We start from the raw sequence: 22,714 nt of genomic DNA, 5'->3' as shown, positions 1-22,714 counted from the left end.
TTATTTTTTACGCAATGCCCAACAAAACACCTCTATACAGCCAAATATTTGTATCAGTGGGCTATTGGCAATTTAGCAACTAAAATGAGTCAACACAGCAGGATATTCGATCTCAGACGGCCATCCTGTTGGTGTGAGTTCTATTGTAATGAAGCAAAACAGCTAGGGTTGGGACTTCGAGATCACATTTCAAATCCCGGGATCGGGATTTCCCTGGATTTTCCGTCCTCAATCCCGGTATTTCCCGGGATTAGTAAAGTAGCAAAAATTCACATACAAGTTACACAAACTACATTTATTCCTCGTAATATTGACGCAAAAACATGCTCCCATATGAATACGAATGAAACCCAGCGATCGAAAGCCACCGGGATAATGAGCGTTTAAATTCATGTACCGCCATAGGCTGACGGCCATGACTTGCCAAGATGTCACAAACGGGTCCAGGACTTCGTGATCGAGCACAGCAAAAAATCCCCGAGTGTGTGGAAGAAGAGCTTATGGCAATGTGACGGAATCATGGACGTTTTTCGATCACGTTGGACAAATCAACTCCTACACGAAACAGGCGGTACAGCCTTGAAAGCCCGACGAATTCGCTCACTTTGGAGCAATTTGCTTAAATGCTAGCCCGTCCACAGCAGTTAACTGGCTGGGAAGTTCATCAGGCTGAGGATTATGCGATTTATAAAAGGAATCGATCTTCCTCGTTTTCATTTTTGACCGATCTTTCTTTGACGTGCCCGATTGAGTCAAGGGTGATTTAATTACTACCATGTGTACGGACCTCAAATGCGCTACCAGTCACGTTGTGCTATACCAGTGAGTCCCAACTTTTTTTCGACTCATCGTCCCCTTATCAACCTGGACACAATTTTTCGTCCCATATTTACGGATCCGAAGAAGAGGACGTATAAACGGGAAATTTATTCACCTAACTTTCATCGCCAAAGAATTGAGTAAATAAAAAGGTAATTTTTCCGAGTAGGTGCTCGAAAAACCGGTTTCCCCCGTTAAGTTGACCATTTTTTAGTCAACTTTGGCGTCGTATGCAGAATAGGCCATCTTCACGTGCATTTTTTGGCCGTGCTGATTAAATATATCTCACTGAACGTCCTTACATTTTCGCCCCCCAATCGTCCCCTAGTTTCACAAAATCTCCCACTGTAGGCGATATCGCCCACGTTGGGAACAGCTGTGCTAGACCCTGAAACTTTCAAAACGTCTTGACACAAGTTGCATTTGACATTTTCTGTAGATTTGCAAGAACAAAAGTTTTGCCACACATTTGATTCTTTCTTCGCATTGACATCTTCGAAATTCGCTATTATCCCGACCTGTATTTCAACTCCACAGCACCGTCTTTGCGACGCCCCGATACTTAGTTACAACGATCTGTAGACTACGACGGAACACGGAAGTGATTGTGCAGTTCATTGCTATGCCATAGTTGGCTTTAATATCACATAATTGTGAATTGTTTTAGACAATCAGCCGAGTTTGTACACTGCTTTATTTTCCAAAATAAGAGATATGGCGCTACGTAAGCCTTGTTAAATGTTGTTTACGAATCCCGGGATCGGGATTGCTTCAAATCCCGGGATCCCGGGATCGGGATTTCCCGGGGTCCCAACGCTATAAACTGCCCCGTGATTTTCCTGATTTGAAAAATATAAATTAGGTTATCAACTATTTTGTAAATTTAGAGGCTTCGCGGACCCCGACCCCCGGTTGAGAACCACTGAACTAGAGTTTGTAGAAGTGATTGGCGTTGCTACTCAAGTAGTACAAGTAACTTCCTATATTTTCTACTCAATTAACAGTATAAGTAGTAATTTCAAAGACACGCGAAAACTACTTCAAGTGGCAGAAATAACTAAGTAGGTATATTTGGTCGGGGGGAGGGTGGTCGCATACTTTCGACAGTTAGTCGGAGGTGGCTACATACGAAATCGCAACATGTATCTTGTCGGCTAACACAAAATGTTTATAATGACACAATACCCATTGGTAGAATATTCGAAAATATATTCAGTTACCGTGCTTTAGGGGCTGTTAAGGCTACTACATTTATGAAATCATATACAGCCAACATCGTCGCGGAGCTGACCTTTGTTTGGAATACACTCGTGTTAAAATTAATAACTGGGTGCAGTACCAAATTCAAGGTGGGCAGATATCTCCATGGCATTCCCAGTTGATTTACTAGTCACACAAAGCACTAAAACAAAACCCAATACAATTAATTTCCCGTATTGCCAATCACAGATGGGAATTCGGATTTCGTACATCTGATTCGAAGCACATCGTATGAACCCTTCCCCGATGGGTGTTAAAACAACCTTGATTTGACCCCAATATACCACATGCAATTAATTTATATATATATATATATACATGCGATTGAAGCGCAAAATATTTCCAATAGTAAAATCACAGCTAGAAAACAGCGACCGGACTTTGACCTCTTACCGGGACCGTAACTGCCGCACCCCAAATCGTTCAATTGGGGGTCCAAAGCTCGAAGGGGGCCCGAAATTATGTCGATGAATGAACATAAATTATTTATAGGCCTACATCACTTATTGACAATTTATGCAACTCATTTCAATTTCATTTGCGCTGGATGCGATTTCATGCTGCCAAGTTTTTGATTTTTGAGTAATGAGTACCCGTCCCCCACGAAAAAAGCATGATTTATAGAAAATAAAAATAGGCATTTCGGCATCGACCATTACCACGCCGCGATGCACCAAAACATACGAAGTATTTGCCAATATGATACTCCGAAAAGTGTGCCAATAGGTCGCCTGCGAGAAAACCTTAGGCGATAAGGATTGCCCTTATGTTGACCGTGAACTTCGAAATAAATATAAGCCTATCTAATTGTCCATAGCTGCCTAAATGACTCGTGTCTAATTATTCTATCGTGGCAATCTGAACCCCACAGGTCAAATAACATTTCTCAGAGAAAAATTATTTGCCAGTTAAGAAATACCAATTTTCGATAAAGCTACTGCAAACGTTTCTTGGATCTCGCATGGTTTCTCAATAAATTACGGTATGATGTATGGATGTACGTAATATTGCCATTTTCTTAATTTTTATGATAAGTTGCGATCAGCGTTTCACAATCCAGTTTCAAAGCATGACCAATTATAGTTTCCATAGTAGGGTTGAATTTAAAACAAACGGTGTTTTAAAACACTTTGTTTAAACATATTTTAAACAAAAGCCGTATTAAAAAAACAAAATTGTATTTTTTCAAATTATAAAATTAAACCATAATTGTGTAAATACTTACCAAAAACATGTTGTATGAGCACACGGAAAATTACCACTCACTTTAGCCGACGTATATCGTTATGGGATGGTTGGAAACCTTACAATAGTCGATTCAACAGTTGCAGTACGGATATTTTATCAAAGGGGCTATATTTACCCTATATTTTCAATGGTCAATTTCAATACATTATGACGTCACAATTGGATATTCGTGGCGTCATGGCTTAAAAACAAAAAAACAATAAAAAACATGTTTCAAATTGAGGCCTTGTTTTAAACATGTTTGATTTTAATTGATTTTTGTTTTAAATGCAACCCTAGTCTAAAGGATGTGTGGTACTATCACTCTCGCAAAAATAAGCTCAAACATGACACCGCGAATCCCCAGTCCGATAGCTTTTTCTACACTTAACATAAATTGCTGTTTTTTTTTACTAAGCACTATTTAAAATCAAGCAAGGTAAATGGAACAAACCATAGTAAGTAAACAATAACATAATGAAGTTATAACGAACAACGACAGCTCCACTTGCGCCACCCCTCCCCCACATCCCCCTGTCTTGCTCAATCTTATTCCCTAAAACAGATATATAATTCTATTTTTATCTTCATTTATTCCTTTTGCATCTATATCCTGCTTTTCTGTTGATAATTCATTAGTTTTTAGCCTTTGTTCATATTTTTAATTATTTTTTCCCCTAATTTCAATTTTTACCCCTTGGCACGTTTTTGGTCATAAGTGTTTTTCCCCAAGGTAAAAAAAAAGTGACAAAGCCTATCATTGAAAAGCTGGTAAAATGATCTTTCCAACAGTATATAATACGTCTTTATAAGAATTTTTTCTAGGTTGACCCATTTTTAGACCAAATTCTACGGGACTATAATCCTAGAAATGAATTAGAAATAGTTCAAATTCCAGTTACCCGTATAGTACGTCACGCACGTTACATTGGAATTCGTTTAATTTTCGTAAGAATATCAGAATAGTTGCGACCTGTGTGAAACCCCGTTACGCACGAAACCATCAATTACAGTGCTAACAAATAATGTTTACATTCAGTCGGTAATATAATTCCCGGCACTGCAATAATGATTTACCAGGAACATTTCGAGCTACGGCATTGTATCAGCCATGTTATAAGCAATTTAAACAACCTCATCAAGTAGGCTATTCATCTCCGCGTGAAAATACGACAATTGAAACACAGATGGGAAATTAAGGATCCATTTATACATCATAGCTATGTGTAATATCTGGATCAAATATGACATATCACTGAAACGCGCCACTTTCGAACCACGAGCAAGAAACTGATATATCAATGAAACCATGAAGGGGGCAAGAGAGGTTATACTTTTGGGCGGATTATGACGGATTTGAAGACGACCTGGTTTTCATAGAGTTTATTTTCCTTATTTTTATTGAATTTTCGGAACTTACGAGCCGTTCCTGTCATGAAGACCAGGGGAGATTTATAGAAAGTAGCGGTGCTGCCAAAGCGTAATGAATGACCCAGTATAGAGAACGCAAGTCAGAGGATTTGAATTGGTGAAACGTCACCCCATACGAAATACATCATCCGAGAGTAGGATATTAGGCCTACTCTACATGAAGTAGAAAATCTAATATCGCTCAACACAGGTATGCTGCCGAATGGTCGGCTGTACAGTGTACACTCATAGAAATAATTTTATAGTCAGCTTTATAAAGCAGAGTGTGGTCACTGGTCATCTCTGCAGTAGTACTGGATTAAGAGGCATATGCAAGAAAGGCGAAAAACAGTATGTACTGAAATTGTGAATAATTGAGCTGTGTCGTATTGAAGCAATATTGCGCAGTGCTGTCAGTCAAGTATTGTGGTGAACCGGTGATATGATTTGTCGTGGTGACATCCTGCTCGTTCGAACGGTAATACAGGGAGTGCCAAAATAGCGACGCCATCGAAATATGTGCGACAATGTATGACGTGACTACATATTCATATATCTCCTTTTACTGCACAAATATATCTATTAATTAATGCCCTCTTTTGCTCTTGTAGCGCCCAATTTGTAGCTATGGCCCATTCGGGGTCACCAACACCACCAGGGGCGCCGGTGCCCACTTCAGGAACCACTTCTGCAGGTCAATGTGTGTGTCTAATTTTATTGACTACTCCAGGTCGTTTCGGGGTCATCCTATCTTTTCATCATATCGCAATTTTGTGGTGTTTTGATCTGATAACAAAAATTCAATAAAATGATCAATGATTATGATCATGACAGTTTCTCAATTCATCTCAATCTAAACTTCATCCTAACTTTTTCAGATAATTTAATTCAATACTGATCAGACTTTTCGCATTCCATTTCTTTACTGGAAGTAGTTTCAGTCTGGAGCTGGACTCTGGTTTAAGAGAATCCCGCTGTGTAGTACACGTTTAAAGAGTGCTTCACTCACCGCGAACGGATTGAACAGAGACATAAGAACAAGGAACGGTAAATCAAACGGCAAGACTGGGTTTGTAATTCTGCGCGGAACAATGAATTTGTTTTCTCATATAAAAATGGAAATCCGATCCGTCATATTTGTCGAAGAACAGTTGTCGTAACAAAGCGTATAAACTTAAAACGATACCACGAAAGTGTCTTCTGGATTACATATCGCCTGATCTCAGAAAAAAACGTTGCTAGCTAGGTGTCAAGCCCAGTAATCCATAGTTCGAAGCATTGTTTGAATTGCGGACGACGTTACAGACGCATTGGAATATAGCTAAACCCAAGAAATCTGCTGAAGAAGGTGTGATTTCAATGAAACTTTAACATAGGCCTACTGTGAGAATATGCGCTGTAGTAGCATGGACAACATCACCTGACAAATTTCGAAGCTACAGTTGTCTGATTCAACCGTGATCAGAAGAGTAGCAACACTGCCAGTCGATCTTTTATCGCATCTTCTGAAACACGTTGCCACGTAGATTACTTTAGCCCAGCATTGGACGAATCCACCGACTCCACAGACATTGCATAGCTAATTTTCTGGGAGCATTTTATCAGAGTGGACATATTTGCAGCAGAAATGTGGGCAGGGCAATCGTGTAGAGGTGACCAGCGATAAACATCAACTTGACAAAGCTGACTTCTGTAACTATTGCTGCTGGGCTCCAGTCATGGAACGAAAGGAGATTGGTTAATTCGTTTGCTCATAAATGACCCCGAAACGCCACACTTCTTCCCGTATCAATGAAAGCTCAAAGTGATAATGGCCTCTGTAACGAAAAAATGGCCGTAATTTATACTTGCTCACTCACGCATTGAAATAGAGAGTTCTGTTCTATGTTGCAAGGGTTTGAAGGTGCATATGCATATACACAGACTTAACAATGAATGCAATGCACGCTCCATGAAGGTTCTTACTTGGACCGCTGGAAGATAAATATTCTCACAAAAAACAGCAATTGCACACTTACGATATCTGTCCATTGATGCTGTAGAATGCATACAAATGTACTAAACGATCCTATACTACTGGTAAATAGGATACAGTAGCCTAGATTTAATAGTATAGCCCACAAATACACGGTCATAATGTTCTGCGGCCCGCGGCGTCTTTTGCTGGCAAAATGCGGCCCGTTATACATGGGAAGTTGAGAACCCCTGGGCTATACGGTCAGTACGGCTGTTTCAGTTCCTCAGACTTACAGGCTAAAACCGATATTTTCCATCTGTCGGTCGAGAAATCATATATTACTGGCAGGCTTCTCCCCAAAAAAGATGTTAATGCGATTTAAGGAAAACAATCCCTGGTCTCTAGAATGCATTTAGGCCACATAGTCTCCCATAACTTGCTAAGTTGTGAAAGCGAATTCCTTCAAAACCAAATGCACACAGTTGAAGACGACAATTTATCGATTGAAACGAATAGGCGAGTGTGGTGAACATCACGTAATAAGAAAGATGGTAATTCAAAATAAACATATTTCACAGCAATCATATCACATGAAACAAAGTATAGCGGGGCAAATGATGTAAGAGAAACATATATAGGCCACTTTTCCGATCGCGCTATGCGCATCACTGCAATATTATGGACGATTTGAGCCATTACAACTAAGAACTGGGTTATTGCCGGAAATTCTGCTACTCTGCTCATAGTTGTGATCATAATACGGGCATCTAGATTAGTAGCTATTAATATTGACGAACATTACACCATACATAACGCTGTTGGTTTAACATTAATGTGGTATTCGCGCAGCGGTGGGATCCGGGCGTTCTCCATTTTATTGCGGAGAGACTGCGAATAGAATCACAGTGGTCGTGATCGACAGTCACGGTCACGGTTCGCCGGATGTACGTATGGCACAAATGTACATTCCTATCACAAGTGATATACAAATTTATCAACGTATTCATTGAAACCAAACAGCACGTAACGAAGTTGGATATCTAGAAAACAAGTAAAAATGCAAATCAGGTGAACGAAATGGTTGATCTCGTTGCAATGTAGTTTAGTCTTAATATAATATTCTAATGTTTGTAATCCATCTCTGATTGGGTAGTACATTTAGAGATATATGCCTATGGTGGTCAATACTAGGTACTAGGTCAATACTCGGCTGCAGACACCCAAGTACTTATCAGTTGATTACATGTAGTCGATAAAGTAGAGGTAATTTCCCATTCAGCCTATTTTGTTTTCAACGACACGTACTTTGATTCGAGTGATAAAATATTAAACAAAGAAAGCATGAATCGTTGTATAAGGTATAAGGCTAACGGGGTGAAACAAGGAATTTGTGTAATGTACGCAATGAAATGTTTGTGAAGAGTTCTATCGTCACAGTATTTCGATTGATCCGTACGGCCGCAAATGCTCTCATGATCCCAATACTCAAAGTACACACCGCATCATGTACATTGTACAATGTTAATTAAAAGATACTAATTATTATCAGCATATAATTTATGATATCGCCAAGGAGTGACATAACAGGACACACATAAAATCAACTAGCCAACATAACAAATATAGAAATCGTCCATGGAAACATTCATTGACGTTCCTGTCGAATTTAGATCTGAAATTGAAATATCCAGGGTTGCTTACGAGTAGCACCGGACAATGGTAATCCAGTGCCTCAGAAATGATTGTAGTCATAATGGAAACTTGGAAGCGGCAAATTTCACCTCCACCAAAAGTCACATTGAAGAATTGCTTTGCCATGCAACTATATTTTGTACCGTGATACATCGGCTGGATTTGATGCGCCACCGCATCAAGTTTCAAGGGATCATTTGGATAGTTGAATGATTACTGCAATCAAGCTGCCAATAAACACCGTTTTCCACGCCAACAAAAAACGAAGTAACACAATGCGATTATTTCTTCGTACTGACTGGATACCGTCTACATCGCCTGATTTGATATCCGAAAGACCCAATTTGATTCGAAATGCCTGATCAGCATCGAGCAACTTGAAAAATGATTGGAATCGAATATCGATTTCGAGTCGGTGATTCGTATTATCCGCACCCCAATTCGTGACAATCGAATAAAATGCGCATGTGCTTTGGATTGGAAAATGATTGAACACTGTCACCTTGGTGTCTTAGAAGCCAGCTATACATCGACAAACAAAGTGTACAAACCTTCAAACCTTATTTATTCTTGACGATCAAAACTGTTACAACGACGATAACCCCTACACCTACAGTCCCAACTACGATCAGGAGGATGCCCCACCATGGAAAACCTGAAACAGCAAACGATGTATTACGCGTCGCTAATGAACAGGAAGTTAATAGACGTGAATTTATCATGGATTTTTGGTAGTCTACTCAAAATAAACAGTGTAACATACTTCATTTATCATTCATCATATCAGGTGTAAGTAAGATTTACAGCAAAAGATCAGAATAAACTGCCACTCGCACAACAAATTCTGTGAAGGTAAGCATGCTAGCAACTATACTGGTAATATAGCATTAAGTCTGAACTACAATTTCAATTCCCACATCGCGCTCTTCACAGCATTGTGAAGTTTGTTCGAATAACCTGCACGCCGGATTACGATCTTGTTATAATAGGATTCTATAGATACGTTTTGTTAGATGTAGGGCACTCGTGCAATGGAATGTTGAAAACTATATCACGCCATGTCGCCAAATTCAGGAAGCATTACATACTTTATTTGTATTGGAATGAATTGTTTTCCACGATGATCATCCCAATGTTAGGGAAATCACTCCAGTCTACACCTAACTACAGTCAACCCACTACATTTTGCATGCATTCAAAGTTCAATTTGAAGGGCAATGTAACTTATTTGAACATTTCTCAGTTCCTCTCAACTGCTGGGTAGATGGTTATTAAAACTGATTTCAATACATTGGTCACTTACTCCAGACCTAACACTAATTAATAATATTTGACGAGCTGCCACCAAGTTGGGAGCTTGAGACGCTTTTTAGTACCAACGGCTATATTTAAATTATCATGACGAGGCAGAAATTTGTAAGCAGAGCGTTAACTAGACCTTGGGAAGTACCAATGAAGAACCTTTAAATTTAGTATTTATCAGCGAAAATTTTGATGCAGGAAGATCAATCTGCGTGACTGATCCGAATAGAGCGATGTCTAAAATACATTGAACTACCATAGTAAAAGGACTGAGCCGGCCTAACGGTCTTGACTATAGAGCCCGCTGGTAATCGGAAGTTTGAACCGATGCTGATATATCATATTATTCCAATAACGCCGATATTCCGACCCGTTGTAAAATGTTTACATTTAAATTAGAACCTTCAATTGGTGGGTGGTGGTGATTTCATAAATAAATGCATTATCAATTTCACACATTTACAACAAAACTGCAAGTGATTATGATTAGTCTTGTACTTCGAGTTTGGTAGGAGTATGTGAAGTTCAGGAATAAATACTACGAGATGTAAGAACATGAAAGGAATTTATTTGAAGTCGGAGTGGTCTATAATCTATTTCAGTCGACTACTATTTGAGGATGGGAAAGCTTATTGAAGTACGTGCAAAAACGCCGGAACTAAAATAGATGTCAAAGAAAGGATAGGGACTCGAAATCACCAAAGCAAGTCATTCCAGAAATTCAGCGATGTCTAACGATATCAAGTTGGTCGCAATAGAAGTAACTCTATCACCGGAGAATTGAGAGCGTAGATTAGTGATGCATCATGCAAGTCCACCTATTACCAAGTGGTCTTACCCGAACCAGGGCTAGTTCCGTTAAGGTCGGTTCCATTTTGAGTGGTAGCAGTGGTAGGAACTATCCCCGCGTCTGAAGAGGAGCAATGATACCCGTTTCAAGAACGCCGTACTTCAATCCATCACAATAGGAGTGGCGGTATATTCGCATGTGAGCACTGACATGTCTACTTTTCGTTGGCGTGCTGCTTGTGGGTTAGGTGTTTGCGACACCAGTGACAGGTTTCGATGGGAATAGGACACCGGTAGATCTAGCTTAGCGTATTGCGACGACTGTGGCCATACCGGGTTAGTGTGAGCATTTTTACTCCTTTCAGTTTATTTTTGCGGAGGTCGTGGGCGTATTGCGACGACTGTGGCCATACCGGGTTTGTGTAAACATGTTTACTGCGTTTGGTTTATAATCGCGGAGGCCACGACCTCACGACGCAATGACTGTGTCCACTGTCCATATCCGGTTAGTGTGGGTGTGTATACTGCTTTCAGTCTACTAGAACAGTAGTCTTGCCCTTGGACATATAATTGCATTCATTACATTACATTCAGCTGCTCGCTGGGATATATCAGTCGATATAATCTGATTGTCTATTCGATAACGTCCATATCTCGGCAATTTAGTAAATTGAAGAGAAGAGGCACCAAGAACGGAATTTGTGTTCCATCAGATTTTCTGTACTTCTGTACTTTCCGTACTGTATGTCTGTACCGTCGGTTGCATCTAATATGCCTGTCGCTCATGCTCTATCGCAGAGGTCTCAAACACGCGGCCCGTGAGAACATTTTGTGCGGCCCGCGAAGGCATTTTTGAATTTCAAGTATTCGACAATATATTCAAGTGTCATAAATCATTTTACATTCAAGAACCTAAAGTTCACTCTAAGACTACTACAAAAACCTGAAATCTAACCAAACTTCACTAACACATCACTTCTAAATCTACAACGCGGTAGAAGATCGCTATTACGTCACATTTCAGGTTCATGATGATAAAACATGAACCGTTGATGATTCGTGACCGAAAATTGTGATTTTGTTTGGTGCGACCTTTCATCAAATTACTCGATTTTGGATTGAATGGGTAATAAACTAAAAATCACTCGAGTTGAGTCGGGTCAAACTTTAAAATCAGAGAAGGACTTGCGTCTCAGAATAGTGACTTAGAAATCCTACGGACGCAACAATCTATGAAACTGTCGTGGGGAATAGTAATATCAAAAGCCCGTAACTTGCGTTGCGTAAGGTATATAGCTATCTAATCATGTAGGCCTATGTATGGAAACCATTGGCCTTCTGTGGCCCCCGAGACGTATTTTTGGTTACATCCTGGATGATGTTTGTTCTCTTTATCCATGTTATTATCGGTAGTGAGTAAGATGGTGGTACGCTCCACAGCTGTAACACCAATGGATTCTTCGGCGATTGGTGATTTCGATTCCAGGGGTTCTTAACCAGGGGTCCGCAGCCCCTTCGTGGTACGAAGCACCACATCAGGGGGTACGAGATGCATTGTGGAAATAGGCCCATATGCTGTGGAATATTTTCCGGGCCAATTTATTCAACTGGAAAATATTGTTCGCGCTACGTGCGATTTTATGAGAATGGGCTTTCTGATTTTTGTATAGATACCATCAGAAAATCTGTTGAAAATGAACAGGGGACACGGCAAATCTTATTGAAAGCACAAGGGGTACGATCGCTAAAACGATTAAGAAACAATACTATTACAATGGAACAATAATGATTATATTTGAGTTGTTATTGATCTGTTCCAATATTAATCGAAGAAAATCTAACGCTGGTGTAATTTTATTTCGGCAATGACAGTAACAATAGCCTATATACTTATCACTGTATCAAAAACCCCGATTAGGCTACACCGCTCACATGCTCTGATATCAAATTAATCTTTCTTTAGCAAATTATAAAATATTCCATATAAAATTGTGGCACGTCAACGGTCCATGCACTAGCTGCAACATTATAACCCGACAGCTTTGACGATGTCATCATGCGTCCTCTCGCATAATGTCTATAACTCATTATTTTAACAAATTATGCCCGCGCGGCACAAAAACTAGTTTATTCAAATATTTGAAAATGTAATTTTTTCGTGCCAAGCGTGAATAGTATGACAGCAAAATACATTTTAACGATGTTTGTGGAAGGTCTGTCTGCAAGGTGCCGTCAAATAAGGCCTGCTTGGATATTATACATTGAATAGCCCTGCTGTGGCCCGCGGCGTCATCAAAATTAGGAAATTGGCCCGCGAGCACATTTGAGTTTGAGACCTCTGCTCTATCGGCTATTGCAAATCCCGCTAGGCTAGAGTCTAGCATAGTTCAGGATCTATCAGGCTCAATTATACAATCACGATGATAGCAAGTAATCTGATGGTCTAAATTTAATGGAATGGTCGATAACCGTATACCATTCATGATCATGTAACGACTTACGTGAAGCTTCGTTTAACTTCTATTATACATTCGATGCAATACCATATGATGACATAATAGTATATCTTTGATTATGAGGAAAGAAGACGCCCATTATGAAGAAATCCAGTGATCATTTTCGATATCAAGGCTTGAAAAGAATATCTCCAAAGTCGTTAGAACGAAAAACGTCTCAAATCTCGCTAGTGATATCCGTACATACAGTGTTTCACAAAATACCGCGACGTGTCCTGACGTAATCAACTAGATTTCGGTGTGCATAGCAGCCGCGAGTTACCATCGGATCAAAAAAATTCATTACTCACATTGCAGCATGTCAGAGTGACTGATACACGCTCAGTCTACGGCCCCATTAAATACGAAACTATACATACCCGAAGGAGTCGTACTTGTAGGGGGCACAGTAGGATCCCAAGTTGCATTTTCTAGGCACGTTGCGTTGAAGCTAGTGGCACTGTCAGAATTCAGCGTGAAACGCCGCACACAATTATACCCGCAGCAAGAGGCGTCGGATGCGTTCGCATTGGCGTAAAACGTCAAGTTACAACCTGAAAACAACACGGTGACACTATTACAGAATAATTACCGTCCCCACGAATAGGCGCATGTTATTCTATGGCTCATTATAGCTTGTTACCGCGGCGCGCAAGCTGAATAGCAAGGCTGTTGTGACAATTTCGCTACAGCGTAAGTGATATAAGTATATCCAAACACTACTTCCTACTAGAGAATATCTTAAGAAGGAAATGTAGGTATCGATTCACTTCACATATGGCTAAAGTAGAAATGAAAGTAGTCTGAAGAAATGATACATCAATATCGACTTGAGTACGCCATAGCGTAGAAGTAATGGTCGTTGTCTGTGCGACACCACTCGACCAGTCTTCAGCAGAATTCAATCAGTTTTATTGGTGTCAATATTTGGAATAATTTACCACATAATCTCCGTATAGTTTAAACTCTTGCAAGTTCAAAAAGCAACGTTTTGCTTTCCTGAAATCTAACTACCGGTAAATTGTATTTGCAATGGCCCTGTTTAATTTCTAATCGTTCCATGATGCTGTGTGTTGTTGTTCTTTTTGTTCCTAAGTTTTAATTTTCTATTTGTTTTTATAAGTTACTGTTATAATTGCGGCAGTCCTGGGTGCCTCCCGTCTACCTTGCACGTCGCATTTCACCGTGTTGTACTTCTGTTGTGTGTGATGTTGACCTGTAATGTGAACAATTAAATATTCTCTCTCTCTCTCTCTCTCTTTCTCACTCACTCTCTCTCTCCCTCTGTTTCTGATTAGCAAGGCTAGACACAACGATTCGAGTGCCCGAATCAGAGTTGAGTAACCATTGTAACGATTCGAGTTGAAGAGTTGGAGTAAATTGTTATAGCCACGGAAGCATACTCCTTCACGACAACAGTACTCACGTACAACGAAAAATATATTTTCAATACCGTATTACCGCCGCTGGAGCTTCGAACCTTCGGTTGTGCAGATAAAGTTTATACCACAGCTATATAGTTCTATACGCATCGACAAACATGTTGCAGAAAGCTACGAATATCCACTGAACGACATTTCTATCAAGTAGCGATCGATCCTCGTTATGGTGATATACCGCTACAAAATAGCCATGCTCCAGAAATAGGAAATTATTTTGCGTGGCTTGTGACTGTCATCATTTTCCTTGCTGCCGCAAAGAATTATATATTTTAACATTTCAAGCTCTTCTTATTACTGGGGTGACGCCATAACAGGCAAATATAGGGTATACTTGAATACTCGACTCGACGCTTACTTAATACGCGATTCAGATTCTAACCACCCACGTACGCGATTCTACCCAAATCTTGAAAACTCTTGGCTCGATCAGAATTGCGTACTAACTCACATTTGACTTCAAGCGTAATGGCTGGTGAAACATCATTTACGGTACAGCCTCCGCTGATCACCGTAACTTGCTGACCGTTGTCGCTTAGAGTGACTGAAGGAATTGTTAAATTGTGATTACCTGTCGAGGAACTTAAAATAAAGCAGAGTTAATACGCGATACTGCGGTTAATATTGTCAGATAAACTATAGATAACTAACCAACGTAGGTTAGTTATCTATAGATGAACAGACCTCGGAATTCCTCGTGGATTTGATAATGTTTCTACGAGCACACCGGCGCTTGAATATCGACCAACGGAAAGGTCAGTCTGAAATTTAAATATGGTTTATATCAGATCCCTGCGCGGAAGCCGTCAAACATAGCGTTTATTTTTCCGGAGCACCTAAGTCATCTAAAACGGCTTCAACTTGTACATCAACAGCTTTCGAAGCTAAAGTACTCGCAGGTTGTACTTTTAGAAACTTTCCACTTTTACAGTTTTTCTAGTCGATCTGGATAATTGTCACTGTTTTTTCTCAAGCTGACAAGTAGAAGGTTTAGGTTTTGGATAACTTCGTCTCGCGTTTATGGGTAAAATTGTCACGGCTAGACGTTGCACTGTTTCCTTGGGCATCAAATTATCCTAGGAGTTCTCACATGCGATTGAATGATTATAGTTAGCAATGCATCGACTCAAATATATTTTTTCAAACTGATTTTTCGATTAGTAGAGGTTAGATCCAGAGGTGGTCAAAGTATTAAAGAAAGCTACTCAAGTAGAAGAAGCGACGCAAAAATCTACTCAAGTAAGAGTAGTAGTAGTCCTTTTAAAAGCAGCCTTTAACTACTTGAAGTAGAAGTAGAATTGACTGACTTTAAATCTACTCAAGTAAACAAGTAGTTGTGAAAACGATCGTAATTCATTCGTATAGAGACTATAGACTGTCAAAAGTTAAAATTTGAGCTATGCGAAAGGTGCAGAGCTTGATTCATATTGATGCATACCATGAGGTATCAATTTTCGACGACATAAGCATTCGTCCGAATCATGGGATGAAAATGAGAGCATTGATATGGGAATGCGATACTAATCCTATGTTAACTAGAACACCCTGATTTAGAAAATATTAAAAATTAATATCAAAAAGTAACACGGAGAAGTGGTGTCGGATACGTGATTAGTAAACGTTGATAAAAACCATTTATAAATACTACTTCAAAAAAGCAGAAGATATATTTCATGTCTTTTGCCCAGAAAGTTAAAACAGTGGTCTGCCAAAACAGGTGTAGAGCCAAGAAAAAGTCAGAGTCCACTTTTTCAGATTATAACACGCCATTGGCTGCTAGATCATGATATGACCCGTAAATGCTAGATTGCGAAACGGTAGTTTCAAACCCTCTGACGTGCCATATTTACTGTGATGAAATGTTTCGTATGGGCGACAATGCGGTGTGAACGGAACCACGCAACCCGCTACCTAAATTATATTTACCGATACGTACGTCAAATCATATCAGTCTACTGTGTTGGGCTTTACTCAACTTTTATGAAAATTAAATGTTGATACTCCGTGAAAACAGCCCTGAAATTCCTCAGGCTATCTTTATGATTGGAGGATTAAACTACTTCTACACAAGAAACTGAAAATAGCGAAAAATAAGTAAGTATGGATCACAAAATATTACGAAGTAGAAGTATAGCGGGAAATTAGATACCCAAGTAGCGGAAAACTAACATTTTCGATTGACGCACGAAGCCTTTGGAGGCATGTCTTACAAATCTCTATTGCTACTCGCACCAGAGTAGATATTTAGGGCAGTACCTTAAATATTTACAGGATAGTGAGGTTGAAATGAAAATTAAAAACTAATTCAGTGATTTCAAGATGTCCCCATGTGTTGACATCTTATCACCGTGTTTTTCCGGATACATCGTGATGCACTTGCGCGTGTATTTCTCGCGTTTTATTTGCATATTTGTAATCGAAATTCACATTTGAAAGTCCTTGAGTTCTAATTGATCAAGTGTCTTGTAAACTCGGAGATGGGGTCAGTACTTCAAATTTCTACTAGAGTAGGATCGATGCTACTTCAACCATCTCTGCTTTGTAGTCTCAACTAAAGGGATGTTAGTAAGTCGTTAGTATCATTTATAATAGTTCGACGATCACAGCATACTCCACGTGACAAACGCATTGCGCACACTTTCTAATGGATTTACTACCACTCCTTGCATGGTATCAGAAACGATTGAAACGGGAAGATTTGCAACGAAACAGTTACGTTATACAACTTACCCCGCCCAATTTCCACGTGACCCGGTCAGCAGTAGTTAATACTTCACCCGCCACCGACACACTGAACGTAGCAGGGGCCTCCGTAGCTCTTGTGTATACGTTTGGTTGCGATATATTCCAAGTGCATGCTGTGTAAAAATGATTTATTCCCAAAAGACATGCTTATTGCTCATTGCTTATTAAAACAAACGAAACTTTATTTAATTTCATGCAGCTTTCAATATGATATCTCAATTGACCACCTAATAGCCTATATCCGGTCTGACTCTAGAACCAGCTGCGTCGTCAACCACAACGTCGATTTACAACACAAGTGACAGTAATTTTAAAATTTATATGCGATGTAAACTTCATTTACAGCTGAGTTGAGTATGAAATTAGCGCTCCCAGTCTGACATGTGTACATTGCAGTTTGGGTCTTCGGTAAACACCGATTTTCGGCATTATACCAATAATTGAAATAATCATTAATCAATTCAACATTACTGAAGGAAAATCCTTTTACTTGGAACACTTCTATACGATTGGTTCAGTGGTGACGTCAATGGCTTAGGCCAGTGGTTCCGAACCTGTGGATCATGGTCCAGTACTAGGCTACCAATACATTTTCTGTGGGCCACAGAGTCACTTGAACAAATCCTACTGTTTCGTTATAGCCAACATCAGATATTATGCGCTTAGTTTTCAAAAACATAATATCTTCAAAACAATAATTTTAGCAAGAAACTTATCGTCTCCTAACAATGGGATTTAGCTACTGTGTAGGCAATTAGTTAACTGACCTAGGGATTGCTGCGAAACACGTGACTGTACAACTTTTCAATTCACCAACATAACAACAGAAATTACTGGTCTCTTCGAAAACAGATACGGTAGTCTTATATGGCTGTCTACCTGAGCGCAAATTTAATCATGGACTAGCTCAGGGGCTAGATAATTTCATCCGATCCACGAAGAAATTCTGAGTAGACTGCAAAATGCTTATATTTTCCAGTACATTGGTAAAACATGTTAAGATTTTTTGCAGGAAATACTTCCACTATTAAACCACCCCTCAAGACAGCAAATGTCGAGCATGTTCATAGGCTACATTTTAACCAGCCGACTGCGACGTTGTGCGTTCGCTCTAAGTTACCACTAGCAACAGGCTCGAAACAGGTCACATTGACACCCCTCCACACATTGACACCCAATTTCTGGAAGGCAAAAAGTCCACATTGAGTTCATAGTTTCATGGAAAAATGGACGAAAAAGCAGTTATTCAGAGAAGCGAAAATGCCAATGCGGAACAATTATATGCAGTTTACATGGAAAATATATTAGTTACACAAAAATATAATTCAAATAGCTATTGCCGCACTCTTGTTTCAGTTCCGAGTCAAAAGGTATACCAAGACTCCAGAGAAACCTGAATCGCGATTTAATAATTATGAACCAAATTCCAACGTCCGCCTTTACTGTTAAATCTCTGGTGTCTCCCTCGACGCATACGCAGGCCTAAGTCCAGATTACGACTAAACCGAAGGTGGCATAGAAATATGCCAACTTATATCGCCGTTAGCGTCACCGTTTTAGTCGTTCATAACTGTGTTCAACCGGCCAATCATAGTATTCTGTCAATTCCATTTTTCGCCAATAAAGATGTTGTTACTTGCAAGACCCCTATGATCCGTGATCCAATTTAATATAGTGTTATCTATACATGCTTGATAATAAAGTATTTAAGTGAAAACAAATGACATGAGATAATATTTTGGAATCAGTTGACTGCTCTGGCCCGCGACGTAATTTGAGTTCGACACCTCTGGTTTAGCTACTTGGGTATATTTTTCGCACCTCGCGCTATTTCGCCAAAGCAGTTTGGTATACATGGTCCAGGGTTGTTCAGAATTGGTCGACATTCAACAAGTCGTGGGTTTCAGTCGGTTTCCCATGCCTTACGCCTTAAAACGTATTCTAGCTACGTAACTCCTCCCTTGCATTATAGGGATTCCCTATAATTTAAGTGTCGCGATTTTTCCTAGCCTACTAAAATGCTATATATGATGCAAAACTTCCCTGTAGATATTTTCTGAGTTCAGGAACCTATTTAGAATGTCTATGTCAGGGTTTAAGTCGCTGTTTTCGTTTGGGGTGAAGTAAAACCTCACAGTAGATATTTTTCTGAGTTCAGGACACCATTTTCATATTCCATGCTGCCTTGGAAATCCTCAAACTTACCTAAAACTGAGCATCATTTTGCACGATTAGCCATATAATCGAATAAAACTGTAAATGTTCCATCCAATGGCACAGCGACATTGTAAACATCATATTACTCAACAAAACGTAAGAACATAACGGGGAAATGGATAACGAAGCGAAACAATATAACAAAGAAATGGATTCATATGACAAAAATCCAATACCAATCAGATTGATGGGTTGATTTTTCGAAATTTTGAAATATTTGCTGGAGATCTACATCTACGGCTTATAAGAGACCGCGGCTGTCCTGTTCTATGTCGTCTGGTTACAGAAAAAAGTAACTAGAATACGTTTTTAAAGCATAAGGGATGGGAAACGGACTGAAAACCATGACATTTTGAAAGTCGACCAATTCTGAACAATCCTGGTCCTGTATCGAATTCTATTGTGAAATTTCGCCATCATCGTTACTCCTTCTTAATGATACAGTGGGCCCGACGACTACTAGGAAGCCTATGTGCGATCCCAGCTTGAGAAGCCACAGCCTCCCATACATCATAAAATTTAGCTGATATTGCTATTATGCTTACCCTGTCCGTTAACCCGATAATGAATCCCAAGCAAGAAAACCAATGAAATAATCAGGCCACTTCCCCGCATTTTCCACTCGTCTTATCCGCATGGATTCAGCACAGCACAGATATGAGGCTATTACTGTAATGCATTATCCATAGTGTTCATCGAGTACATAGTTAGGGTTATGTTATAACGACAGAAAACAAATTCTAATAAATAATACACTACTGCCTTACAAGTCACACACAACGCGTCTTCACACTGCTAGTGACGGGAAATGAATTCTTTGTGAACACGAGTGCCTTGTCTGACGCCCTGAGCTGCACTCGTATATCGATAGACATTTTAACAGCTTAGAACTGATACCAGTGGACGTAACTAGGGCTTGGCACAATGATTTGAGTACTCGAATCTGAATCGAGTATTAATTTTAATGATTCGAGTCGAGTAGTAAAAAAGATTTTTTTCGAGTACTGAAATTATACGCTCCTCGCCACTGGAAGTCTCTTTATAAACGACAATTACAGTTTCGATACTATTTTCAACTGTGGAAGCCTTGAAACCTTGATTGACCACATCGCAGCATGCGAAACATGTATTACAAAGCTACGAACGTTACTGGAAATAAAACATTGCTGAAGGCATGAACATCCCACAACATTGTCACAAAGTGCAATGAAATCAGTATGGTCGAAAAAAATACCATGAAGTATCTTTAACATGATGGATAACTGCCATTACATTGTTTGTGGTGGCATGAAAGGTACATATTTTCACTTTGACATATTGGATTCTGTTATGACGTCATAATGAGTGATACTCGTATACTCGACTCGACTCGAAGCATAATACATGATTCAGAATCGAATCACTAAGATACTCGATTTTGCCTAGCCCTAGACCTAACGCGAGAAGGGCGTATATTCCATCTGCCTGTTTTAGCAGGAGCATTAATACATTACAAATTTCGCGTCGCAACTGAATCATTGTCAAGACACGAATTATTCACAGTGCATTGAACAGGATACGCTATGGAAGATGCGGTGTACCACAGTACGCTGCATCGTGAGATGAGTATTTCTGAATTGGTTGACGTGTTAGAATTATGGAATGACTCGGAAATATTTACGAGTTACCATATATTCTGCTTCGCAAGCACTCTGCACCTCTCTGTCGCAATAGTAGTGATTAATTCATCAATAGCAAGTCTTTATTTATTTGATTCCATCTTTCCATTTGCGTTTTCGATATGGTTAATTCCATCGCCAGTGACATCGACGATAAAACTGCTTCGTTATGCCCTTGACCGACATCATAATATCATTGCAACCAGCGCATACAAAAATTAGTATAGTTCATATGGATTCTGTGAACTAGCTCAAAATTTCTTGCAGTTGAATATCCAATATCCATGCATCGCAATGGCCTAAATGTTCAATATTTAAAAGTAGCCTATAACTCGTGTAAGACCGGTTATACGTGAAAGCTATGACAACACTTTTTAAGCAAAATTCGTTAAGTTCGACAGTACCGTTTAGCGACATTTGGCATTATAGAGAAGAACTGGAATCCGAAGAATAAAAATCCAGTTATTGGTTTTAATGGGATCGCGCCTTGCATAAATTCAATAGAACCACATATACTACCAAAAAGACGGCAGCTAACTTCACAATAAACTACAGCTTCTGATATTTGCTTTTGAGTTGCACACATATTTTATAATAACATATAAGGTTACATTTGATTTTTGAAATTTCACCGGTCCGCAAGCTTTATGAGGCTGAGAACCACTATATGCTCTATTCTGCCTTTAGCTTTCATGCAACATTTAGACGGTGATACTCCCGCAGTATTTAGCATGGAACAGCACTTTCAGCCACCTACGTAAATAACCTGGTACTTATATCGTGTCCGTAGATTTAACAACACGCATGGCACCTAGCTCAACAGGTTTGAAGCGGTGAACCTATGCATAAATCACATGACTCACGCCACGGTAAAGGCATTTGATGACTTCAAATTGAGTCGAAATCGGAATTTTGAGTAGTGTCACTTTGAAACTTTGCGTGACTCGACCACAAGACACAACGCGCAAAGTCCTATTACAGACTACTCACTTAGTTTGTAAGAAATGTGACTGTGCCGTTTGCTATAGCCAATATTATACTGTACGGCGTACGCCCTATATTACAATCAGCTTGGATATTGGTGATGACGTTTCGTAAAAATGTCGATCCCTTATTGCAGTGTTGAACTTGGCTATTCATCTCATTCATCAGATCTCAAATTCTAAAACTATGCAAACATTTTTAAAGGTCGGTCATAGTGATTCACAAAATATGCGAGCTGGTATGCTCTGAAGGCAGTGCCAGACTTGATGACAAACCAGTCCCTTCAGTATCACTCTTTCAATTACTACTTGGCATCTATTATTCGTAATTTCTCGTTTCGCTTTGTCACGAAATGTCGACGCTTTGTGGAGTAAATAAACCTGACCTACCGACTAATTGATTGACATACACTGATTGGGGGACGAAAAGAAAGTCTGCACAATACGTAAAACACACAATATGTCATTTCGGTGTGTCTATCATTCACAAACTTCGTGACGTGACGGTAGTTCTGACGTTGTAGAAATGACTTGTGACTACAAGTAGTATTATGCATAGAAAAACAGGCACATAAAAATTATTACAGGCGGCAGCTATTACTATCAGCATGAATAAAATCGTCTTTCAGCAAGCATGAATATAGAAGGTGTCGACAAACCGACTTTTCCATTGACGCTGTAGCTATGTGTGACCAGTAGGGCTGTGCAAAAATAACTTTTT

The 22,714-nt window shown here is 39.5% G+C and overlaps 1 protein-coding gene across 4 annotated transcripts; it reads right to left on the bottom strand.

Moving 5' to 3' along the window:
* Window positions 1–7,150: 7,150 nt before the first annotated feature.
* LOC145449192 (uncharacterized) lies at window positions 7,151–20,029 on the bottom strand. 4 transcript variants are annotated; one of them, XM_080327665.1, is made up of 8 exons: window positions 19,898–20,029; window positions 17,121–17,248; window positions 15,075–15,151; window positions 14,842–14,972; window positions 13,332–13,505; window positions 10,506–10,577; window positions 8,917–9,020; window positions 7,151–8,345 (listed from the first exon to the last, which is right to left on the bottom strand). In XM_080327665.1, exons 1-7 carry the CDS (start codon window positions 19,965–19,967, stop codon window positions 8,926–8,928), a joined length of 747 nt encoding a protein of 248 aa, XP_080183791.1. In that variant the 5' UTR covers window positions 19,968–20,029; the 3' UTR covers window positions 7,151–8,345; window positions 8,917–8,925. The 4 variants fall into 4 exon arrangements, with proteins under 4 accessions (XP_080183791.1, XP_080183792.1, XP_080183794.1 ...); XM_080327666.1 differs by having other exon boundaries at window positions 8,925–9,020; XM_080327668.1 differs by lacking the exon at window positions 10,506–10,577.
* Between the last annotated feature and the right edge of the window lie 2,685 nt (window positions 20,030–22,714).

This window comes from Botryllus schlosseri, chromosome 10 (assembly GCF_051294905.1).
Source record: "Botryllus schlosseri isolate E-star chromosome 10, Bs_hap1, whole genome shotgun sequence".
Classification (NCBI taxonomy): Eukaryota; Metazoa; Chordata; class Ascidiacea; order Stolidobranchia; family Styelidae; genus Botryllus; species Botryllus schlosseri.
The sequence above is the reverse complement of the archived record's forward strand: the minus strand, read 5'-3'. Positions and strand labels throughout refer to the sequence as shown.

Coding starts and splice junctions, on each gene's coding strand:
- LOC145449192 (XM_080327665.1), bottom strand. CDS start 19,967: ATGCGGGGAAGTGGCCTGATTATTTCATTGGTTTTCTTGCTTGGGATT. Junction 14,973..15,074: donor AATCCACGAGGAATTCCGAG/GTCTGTTCATCT, acceptor CTTTATTTTAAG/TTCCTCGACAGGTAATCACA. Junction 10,578..13,331: donor TACAAGTACGACTCCTTCGG/GTATGTATAGTT, acceptor GCTCCTCTTCAG/ACGCGGGGATAGTTCCTACC.